Source organism: Ailuropoda melanoleuca, chromosome 16 (genome assembly GCF_002007445.2).
Source record: "Ailuropoda melanoleuca isolate Jingjing chromosome 16, ASM200744v2, whole genome shotgun sequence".
In the NCBI taxonomy this organism is placed as follows: domain Eukaryota; kingdom Metazoa; phylum Chordata; class Mammalia; order Carnivora; family Ursidae; genus Ailuropoda; species Ailuropoda melanoleuca.
The window spans coordinates 43,760,387-43,770,415 of record NC_048233.1 but is presented as its reverse complement, the minus strand read 5'-3'; the positions used below and the strand labels follow the sequence as shown (position 1 = coordinate 43,770,415).

The 10,029-nt window shown below is 43.4% G+C and overlaps 2 protein-coding genes across 6 annotated transcripts in view; one reads left to right on the top strand and one right to left on the bottom strand.

Annotated features, from left to right (window-relative positions):
• Window positions 1–4,078, bottom strand: part of HNRNPA1 (heterogeneous nuclear ribonucleoprotein A1) — a 6,174-nt gene extending 2,096 nt beyond the window's left edge. For 2 of the 4 annotated variants that reach the window (XR_004621325.1, XM_034645486.1), the window contains exons 1-10: window positions 3,923–4,078; window positions 3,260–3,376; window positions 2,819–2,965; window positions 2,461–2,671; window positions 2,280–2,372; window positions 2,107–2,199; window positions 1,736–1,810; window positions 1,383–1,541; window positions 635–790; window positions 305–370 (exon numbers count right to left, since the gene is read on the bottom strand). Coding sequence is in view for 3 of the 4 variants with exons in the window: in XM_034645486.1 (XP_034501377.1) it covers window positions 315–370; window positions 635–790; window positions 1,383–1,541; window positions 1,736–1,810; window positions 2,107–2,199; window positions 2,280–2,372; window positions 2,461–2,671; window positions 2,819–2,965; window positions 3,260–3,376; window positions 3,923–3,937 (1,122 nt within the window). In the remaining variant the exon portion in view is untranslated. Of the gene's footprint in view, window positions 1–12; window positions 70–304; window positions 371–634; window positions 791–1,382; window positions 1,542–1,735; window positions 1,811–2,106; window positions 2,200–2,279; window positions 2,373–2,460; window positions 2,672–2,818; window positions 2,966–3,259; window positions 3,377–3,922 lie in introns of those variants that run through there. The other 2 variants (XM_034645485.1, XM_019804008.2) reach the window with 2 other exon arrangements.
• Window positions 4,079–4,580: 502 nt separating this feature from the next.
• CBX5 (chromobox 5) overlaps window positions 4,581–10,029 on the top strand; it is a 35,961-nt gene continuing 30,512 nt past the window's right edge. The window contains exon 1 of one of the 2 annotated variants that reach the window (XM_011230109.3): window positions 4,581–4,740. The gene's annotated coding sequence lies outside the window, so the exon portion shown is untranslated. The remainder of the gene's footprint in view (window positions 4,741–10,029) is intronic. The other variant, XM_011230108.3, reaches the window with a different exon arrangement.

Here is a 10,029-nt window from a genome sequence, read left to right as displayed (position 1 = left end):
CCAAATCTGTTGTAACCTGTAGCTTCCCTGTCACTTCTCTGGCTCTCCTCTCCTGCTAAGCTTTGTTTCCTGTTGAACAATATGGAATAAAGTTGTTAATCTAAACATATTAAGACTCAAGGCTACAATCCAATAGCAAGTTTTGTTTCCCACAAATTTTGCTGATCTAAATATTAACTTAATATCCAAAATTTTACTGCAATTATAATGTTAACTATGTTGCACTGCTCAGCTACATTAGGGTTACTGGGTTTATTATCATTTACAAAAATTAACTTAAAACATAAAAAGGTGTTTAACTTACCTGGCAGTAATTAAAACCTTCTGCCACTGCCGTAGCTACTGCTGCTGCTGGAACCACCATAGCCACCTAAGAACAGAATTTGTCCCTTTTAAGCTTTGAAAGTGCCAACAACAGTTTTTATGTTGGGGGCAATAAAAGTTCAGATTTTTAAGCGTTTGATTTCACATGACTTTCCCCATTTGATTGCAAATTACCTGCCATTTAAATTTCCTAAAAGCTTTAAATTGTCAGCGTTTCACTGTCTATACAAACATTACCTAAAAATTAACACATTTCTTATTGGAACTAGCTATAGATACCCAGCACTCCAACAGTGCATATATACAATACCTTGGTTTCGTGGTTTGGCAAAGTATTGGCCGCCACCACCATAGGGGCCAGAGCTTCTGCCTCCAAAATTTCCTCCTTTCATGGGTCCAAAATTTGAGGATTGATTGTTGTAATTGCCAAAATCATTATAGCTTCCGCCACCTCCAAAGTTGCTTCCTAGGAATGGAAAGAGGGTGTTTATCTGTTACTTGAAAATGGAGATGGTAGTTGAGTTCTATTTAGTGCTCAAAGCAAAAGAAACAAAAAAACAAAACAAAACAAAAAACTGCAGTTTGCCTTCCTCCCACACTCTGGTGGCTCCAAAGTTTGATTATCTATTTCATCCTTTTCTGGAAAAGGCACTCAGTTGAATAACCCAGTACTTTAAAAAGATTTACCCAACTCACCATGGCCTAACAGCATATTGTCTAGCCTTGAAAGCCTCTACCCAACCAGGGCACCGCAAAAATATCCTGGATGTATCAACTAAGTGCCTAAGATCCCAAAGGAGTTAAGATACTAAATCCTGCTGGAAGCTAATCTAATTCTGATTAAAGACACCACTATCCACTTATCCATCTACCTTATATGGGAGTGAGGCGGCCCCAGCTTAAAGCTAGGAGGAGGTAGCATTAGCAAGCCCATTAAAAAAGAATCCCATGCACTGTACCACATAATGCTTTTAAGAGCATCAAATCCCCCTACGGGCATGAACTCTAAAGGGCTAATCTAGCTGTTGCACCAAGTACTTGGATCACTGGATACCTACCACTACCACCGCCATAGCCGCCTCCGCCTCCTCCGTTGTTATAGCTGTCATAGCTGCCACTCCCGCCATAGCCACTGCCCTGGTTTCCATAACCCTGTCCACCACTTCCATAGCCTCTGCTTCCTCCAGAGTAACCAGGGCCGCCTCCTCCATAACCACCTACAAGAATACAATTCTTCTCAATAAGACAAAAGTATTCAACAATCAAAACCTGTGCAAGTGTAATGCCTAAAGCCTGCTCACAGCATGCCGTTTATCAGAGCTGAGCTTGTCATGCACTAGTTTACTCTACTAACCTAGTCTAAAGGTTGTGAAAAGATACTTCACCTATGCACTCCTTAAAATAAACTTACCATCATTACCAAATCCGTTATAGCCATCCCCACTGCCACCATATCCACCACCACCACGACTGCCGCCAAAGCCACCTGTAAGATAGTAGAGCTTTAAACCACTTTCTGAAATATATCGATTATACACAATTTCCATCCTTCTAAATCTAGATTTTACAGAACAATTCCTGCATTACAAAAATGATTTTTTCACTCAAGATTTAACCTTTTGGTTAGTGAGAAGCCAGAACTACATTTGGGTAAAATTTAACTTTGGAAATGTTGGCCAATAGCTGCATCTACCACGAGTTGCCAAGAGGGCGGGTCACCTGGGGATAATCACACTATAAGCTTACTGTTAATTCTTAGTGATAAACTATAACCACACATACCTCGCCCACTGAAGTTCCCTCCGCGACCAAAATTGTCATTCCCACCAAAACCACCTCCACGACCACCACCGAAGTTTCCAGAACCACTTCGACCTTAAAAGTAAGTTTTAAACGTTAAATCACACAGATTGGAATTACTTAGTAATCTGTAAGGATTAATCAAATAAACCCACCTCTTTGGCTGGACGAAGCACTAGCCATCTCTTGCTTAGATAGGGCTTTCCTTACTTCACAGTTGTGGCCATTCACAGTATGGTATTTTTGAACTAAAAAATAACAAGAGAACACGGTATCAGGGTTTAGAATATAACACGGACTTCAGAAACCTTAGCGAAGTGCATGCCCGATACTTACTGACAATCTTGTCTACAGAGTCGTGGTCATCAAATGTTACAAAAGCAAAACCTCTCTTTTTGCCACTGCCTCGGTCAGTCATGATCTCAATCACTTCAATTTTCCCATACTGTTCAAAATAATCTCTTAGATGGTGCTCTTCAGTGTCTTCTTTAATGCCACCAACAAAAATCTTTTTCACAGTTAAATGGGCACCAGGTCTTTGAGAATCCTAATATGAACAAGCCCAATTAAGTTACTTACACCAGCAAACGTATCCCTAATGAAGATCACTAAAACGTGTCAAGAGCCCCCAAGTGGGAAGTCCCCTCAGTGGCACACTTCTACATCAGCAGAGGACGGAAACCATTCCACTCACTTCTCTTGAGACAGCCCTCTTTGGTTCCACAACTCGTCCATCCACCTTGTGCGGCCTTGCGTTCATGGCTGCATCCACCTCCTCCACAGTGGCGTACGTGACAAACCCAAAGCCTCTGGAGCGCTTGGTGTTCGGATCTCTCATTACCTGAAATGTTAACTCCTTTAATACAGAGGGAAACCCCAGAACCTCTTGACATTTCCTCCCCAGCAAGGTAATAGAAGTCTTTGCATCAACCCTTTTACACAAAGCCCTCCAGTTTCCCACTACCGATCTACCGTAAAAACTAGGAGTTTCTACTAAGGAAAAACCACACCTTTCCTTGCCAAATTATTTTGAACTATAATCCTGTTAACAATCTCCATAAACCCAATAATCACAGCAAAATAATCCAAGTAAACGGACTAGTTTTACTGGCCTTTTGTTTCTTCCAAGTCTTACCACACAGTCCGTAAGCGTTCCCCATTGCTCAAAATGGCTCCTCAGACTCTCATCGGTTGTTTCAAAGCTCAAACCTCCGATGAAGAGCTTCCGCAGCTGTTCGGGCTCTTTGGGAGACTAGGAGCAGGGGGAAAACTCGTTACGGGGGGGCGATAGTATCAAACACCTTTCCGTGAGGAAAAGCACAACTAGACAGCAATATCACATAGCCCTTATTGTTCTTTTGGGTCACAGCAAGCCACGTGCTTCTCAGTAGGGGAGACGGTGCGTTGGGGGCTGGGAAGCCACGAGCGCATGCGTCCCTCCTCTTTCCGACGCACGCGCAACAAAAGGACTGGGCTGTAAGGATACATAACCAGCCAACAACTACAGCTGTTCTTTAGGAAACTCACCCCCTAAGACAAGATAAAACAAAACCAATCGAATGTGCCTAAGTATTTTGGCAGGAGGAGCAAACCGGCGTGATAACCAAGTGTCGCAGGACGGCGGCCTCATGGCGACGACGAGGACAAAATGGCGACCTGGACTTTGGGAGGGGTAGGCCCTGGCAGCAACCGAAGGACTGCCGAATAAGCCGGCGCAAGCAACCAAACCAGGCCGCATCCTACGGCACTCAGGAAGGAGCGAGGAAGAAAATTAGACGGGAGACAGCATGTTACTCACCTCTGACTTAGACATGACGGCGGTGGGAGGGGAGACTTCAGATGCTCACTCGGCGGCGTCCACGGGCAGAAAGGAGTAATCTAACGAACGTATCTGCCAGCCTACCTTCGGCCTCGCTTTTTTATCCCGCCTCCTCGCTTTAGGCATTGGTAGACTCCGCCCCTGAGTATCTCTGATTGGATATTTGCAAAAGCTTCCCCCTGCTATTGGTCTGTAGACCCGCATTGCTGTATAACGTCATCCGTTTGGGCGTTCTACGTAGTGTCCTCCCCTTAGGGGCCATTGGTTCCCAAGTAATATTACACTTAACTGGTGTGATTGGCTCGCCAGCCAATCATTCATATTCGAATGTACCTAAAGTAGTTAAATCAATTTTTAATCCATCATGCCCCGAAATTACGTTCAACTCACTTGGCAAAGCAAGGTTAATACTATGTATTAGGAAAGAAGTTATCAGGTGACTTTTTTTTTTTTTTTTGCAACGACCGCCTGCTGGGCGCATGTGTAGTAAAATGGCGAGTTTACGCAGGCGCATTAAGAAGTTCCGCTTGGCGCTTGAAGCACGTGAAATGGCGGGCGGGAGACGGCGGCGAATCTACAGCGCCTGCGTAGTGGCGGGAGTTGTGCCCCGTTTTGCGCAGGCGTAATGGGCGGAGAAAGGGTCCAGTCCCAGGATTGGTCGCGCAGGCGCAGGGAAGGATCCGTTTTGGCGGGCGGTTGGCGTTGCGCAGAAGGCGGCAGCGGTGGTGTCTTGTGGTCCGGCCTCACCGCAGAGGAACAGGGAAGACATTAGCGTGAGTGATCGGTCTCGGTTCCGGGTAAGTGGCAGACAGTCTTGCCTACCCATACGAGGTCTTGAACTGACTCTAGTTGGGCCCGTTATTGTGTAATGAATGGACCGTGGGGTGGGGGCTCGTGAAGGGGGAGCGGTGGGTTCAGCCAACCAATGGAAGAACAGGGGCGGGATGTTTTATTCCTGTAAGTTCTGTGGAGCTTTGCAACCGGAGGGTTTGACTGGCTTGTGTATGGGCCAATTGAATCTGCCTTTAGCTGCCGACTGATCGATCCTTGGGCCATCGGAATGTGGGAGGCGGGTTTTCCGCGCCTGAGCAGCGTCTCCCTGAGCCAATGAGCACGGAGCGCGCGGTAGGTTGGGCTCCTCCAAGAGGCGGCGGGTTGACTCCAATGGGAAATGCAGGAGTCGGCGGTAAATGGATGGACCAAATTTGGAGCCAGTAGGCGGATAGCCTACGGAAAGCGGTCGGGCAGGTCGTCCAATCAGCGGTCCAGAAGAGGAAGGTCTTAGATTTAGGGTTGTGAAGAGGAGGGTTCAATACCTGTGATGGCGCGGCGGGCACGTATTTTATCCATAATGACTTCTCTAATGAAGCCTTTAGGCCTCCATCCCACATACCTTTCTGGTAGGGAAACTATAAGTTTGCTCTTGTATCGCTTCGAATTTGTCATCCCCCCTCTCCCCCTCATCGTTACTTCTTACCACTCAACACTTTTTAGGTTTTGAAGGGAGCAGGGCAGGTCTTCGGGAACTCACTTCGTTAGGACGACTGACTTGCAATGTTAGAACCAAAAGAATAAATCTCTACTTTCGTGGAAAGGCGCCCGAGAAAAATCTGCATAAGCATGCACGTTTCTACGGACAAATGGATATTTGTAAAACGATAGAGAAAGTTTTGGAAGGCTACATGCTGACGTGCCTTATCTCTAGGGACAAATTGAGATCTCGGCAGGTTGGATCTCCAATGTTTAAGTCTCTTCAGGGATCATAATTTGTGATTAAAGATGAAAAAGTTAGTTTTTGTGTTTCCAGTTATAATCACTTGCTTCTCACCTCCTGTTTTATCCTTACACCTCGAGAAAGTGCCGTTTTTCCCTTAAGAACTAAGGTGATCCTCAGGATAAAAATACAGATTTTAAAAAGATAACTTTTTTTGCGTGTACTTAGTATCTGCTAGGGATACATCGTGCTAAGGACTTTACAAGCATTATCCATGTCTCAGTGCTTTTATCTTAGTCTCTTCTTTGAGGAACTTTCCCCCATCTATGTCTTTCTTTACACTATTAAAGGTTTTTTTTTTTTTTAGATTTTTTATTTATTTGACAGAGATAGAGACAGCCAGCGAGAGAGGGAACACAAGCAGGGGGAGTGGGAGAGGAAGAAGCAGGTTCATAGCGGAAGAAGCCTGATGTGGGGCTCGATCCCACAACGCCAGGATCATGCCCTGAGCCGAAGGCAGACGCTTAACCGCTGTGCCACCCAGGCGCCCCCCATTAAAGGGTTTCTAAGCCCTCTCTCTGCTCTTCCTCTGAGGATGTCTGAATTTTGTTAAGTTGCTTAACAAGGGTGATATTTAGGGTGTTAGGGACAGGAGGAATCAGACATCACCTGGATTATTCCATTGCTTTGATTGTATTTCCTTCAGAGTGTTTATTTCACAGGTATTGTAATCACCTGTTGGTAACACCCATTCAGCTGATTTGAAGATATTTTGTAAAAATAAAGAAATTTTCATTACATAGTGGCCATATCAGAATCTAAATTGCTCTCTTGTTCACTGACTTAAGGTTAATAGAAAATTGTTTAAATACTGTAATAAGTTCAACTACATATGAAGTAACACTTCTGATTAGAGACCTTTGCGACGTTGTACAAAAGAGAGTTAATTTTAGTTGCCCTTATAATGAACAGGGGAGAGATTTCTTTGTCCTCTGACAGTTGTTCAGAGGACAGATTTGTTTCATATCTCGTTATAAACTTTTTAGGTAGGCTAATAATGCAGCTGCTTCTGCTGAGTTTATAAGAACTAAAGGGATCTTGATGAAGGTTATCTGCCCCTAATTTATTTAGGTTCAAAAGGAATACAATCTTGATCTACAGGGTTTCTTGCAGCACTATTGACATTTTGAGCGAGTAAATGAATCTCACCTTCTCCCTCACCCCCATTTGTGACCATCAAAATGTCTCCACACATGTCCTTGGGGTGTCGGTGATGGTGATGGTGGTGGTGCAAAATCTTCCTTGGTTGAAAACTGTTGATTTAGGGGCGCCTGGCTGGCTTGGTCGGAGGAGCATGTGACTCTTGATCTCAGAGTGGTGACTTCAAGCCCCACGTTGGATGTAGAGATGGCTAAAAAAATAAATAAACTTAAAAAAAAAAAAAGAAAGAAAACCATTGATTTATAGTAACAGATGAGGGGGTGCCTGGCTGGCTCAGTGGAGGAGCATTTATGCGGACCCTATCCTGGGGTCATAGGTTTGAGCCCCACATTGAGTGTAGAGATTGCTTAAATAAACTATAATTATAAGAATAAACAAGTAACATGAAAGATGCTGGAGTTGATTATCTTGTCAAAATCTTTTTTTTTAATAATTGGAAACCAGAGGGAGAAAATGGGTGAAGTGTTTAGGAATTGGCCTTTGTAAATGGATCACTAAATCTTAACAGTTATCTCTTCATATGTAGAGAGATCATCATTCCATTGGATAAAAGAAGAATTTCATTAAGTTTTTACCATTCCTTGCACTCTAAACACGATTGATTGCATCCTGTATTTGTTTGGCTGCCTAAAATAATGACAAAGATGGACTTTGCATTAGATGCTTATTAGATTTTCACCTGCTTTAAGCCTCTTTCCTTTACTGGGATTCTTTTGGATCAGTGTATCTCAAACTTGATCTTGACCCTTACTAAGAAATACATTTACACTGACCCTGTGCACATATCGAAACAAGCTTCACTATATAAATATATGTGCAAAGCACCCCGGCACTTTTTCATCTACAGTACACTTTCATTTTCTTAAAAATGCAGGTCAGTTTTTGCTGGTTTCGTGGCTGTGTGTAGACCCACAGGTTGGGGGGAAAACTGATCTGAAGAAAAGGTGCATCACATCATCTTAGAGTACTCTGAATGGATTCCACCCGTCTACAGCCCCAGCTGCTTGGATTTATAGGCAAATGACCGTGACCCCTTATTTGATGTTTTAATTTGAAAAATTTCAGGATTTGAACATAGGCTTCTCGGTTTACTGTGTTGTGCGAGTACACACTGCTTTTTTGTGAATTCTCTTAAAATGTTAGAGTTAATAGGTCTGATGAACATTTCTCTCCAGTAGGGAAATTTTAGAGGGTAATTTTTCATTGATGCTCTAAGACTATCACATTGAAAACCCTTTTTTTAAAATTAAGATTTATTTTATTTATCTGAGAGAGAGAGAGAGGGAGCGTGTGCACGCTTGTGTGCAAGAGCCAGGGACTGGTGGGGGCGGGGAGAGGGAGAGAATCCTCAAGCAGATTCCCCTTGGAGCCAGATGTGAGGCTTAATCCCAGGACCCTGAGATCATGACCTGAGCTGAAATCAAGAGTTGGATTCTCAACTGACTGATATACCCAGGTACCCCCACACTGAAAATCTTAAGTTTAGACTTATTTTTTGCCTGTGGAGAACCTGGTTTGGTTGTTCATTTGTACTGGTCTGTTAACAAGGTAAGATGTTTAGCCTGTGTTACAAAATTAAATTTCAAGTACTTGTGCTTACAACTTAAGGATATATTGTTGTTGCCAAACCTAAAAGGATAGTGTTGGCTAAGAGGGAACATAACACATCTTCCCTGGTCTGTCTGAAAACCAGCGAGTAGAAAGCTCTATGGATAGTAGGTGAGCAGGGTCATGGTTGGGGCAAAAAAGAAAAAAAAGCATTACTCTGCGGTGGCTGGATTTTTATATGTCTAGGAAACTTTTGGTATTTTTCAGAGCCCTTGTTAGTAGCTCTAGGAAAGAGGTATCCAGGTTACAGAAGTTTCTGAGGAAGATTAGTAAGTTTTATTTAGGTATTTTATTTAGCCATATAGCATGATTTGTATATTTTATTGGAATAGCACATTTAACAATCCTTGGTAAAGCATTTCTTTCCTTTTCTTGTTCTTTTGTTCGGTCTGTTTTTATTTCCATTTACCTTACATGAAATTGGGCTTAAAGCTGTGTGCTGTGGATATTGATTTTAAAAGTAGTAAATTACAATGCGAGATATCACTTGTAACTGACTCAGTGTGGCTGCTATTTACACATTGTTATTCATGAACTTGAACTCTGGGCAATTTTCTTTTTTCCCTTACGTAAACTTTGATTTTCCTTTCCTCCTTATAGAGGATGCCTTTTAGCTGATCATTGTACTAATGGGAAAGAGTCCAGGTCATCCTGAGAAGAGTTGGCTTGTGCAGAGTCCAAGATTCAGTTTTGTTGGGTTTCTGTAATCTACTCGAAGCCACATATTCATTTCTGATGACAGCTTTACACTTGTGTTGGCAGAACACCCACAGTGACAACTGGTGCCTATGTTTAGTCTGTCCAGGAGCTCTACCAGCTAACATGTTTGGGGAAAAACCTACACTGTTCTTGTTAGCAGCTATGTAAATATTAGACCTTGCTGAGTTTGTCTTCCTGGATCTGCCAGTATTTTGGAGGGTAAATGATACTCTCTGTTTGCCTCAACTTACCCTTTGAAATGAGGGATTTAAAGGTTTTAGGCTTTCTTTGGATTACTTGAAGTACAATTCTTTTTGGATCAGTAATTGGTTTTATATATATCCAGTTTATGATTTTTAAAATTTTATTTCCCCTGTGTATTAGTCTCCTGTGGCTGCTGGCACAAATTACCACAGAATTAGTGGCTTCAAACAGCAGGAACTTATTCTTACAATTCTGGAGGCCAGAAGTCTACAGTCAAAGTGTTGAGCCCCCTCTGGAGGCCCTAGAGTAGAGTCCCTTCCTTGCCTCTTCCAGCTTCTGGTGGCTGTCAGCCTCATCTCTCCCTGCTCTCTCTTCACGTTGTCTTCTCTGTGTCTCTGTCGCAGAACTGCCTGTCATAAGGATAGATGTGATTGCATTTAAAAGCCAACCAGAGGGACGCCTGGGTGGCACAGCGGTTGAGCGTCTGCCTTCGGCTCAGGGCGTGATCCCGGCGTTGTGGGATCGAGCCCCACATCAGGCTCCTCCGCTATGAGCCTGCTTCTTCCTCTCCCACTCCCCCTGCTTGTGTTCCCTCTCTCGCTGGCTGTCTCTATCTCTGTCGAATAAATAAATAAAATCT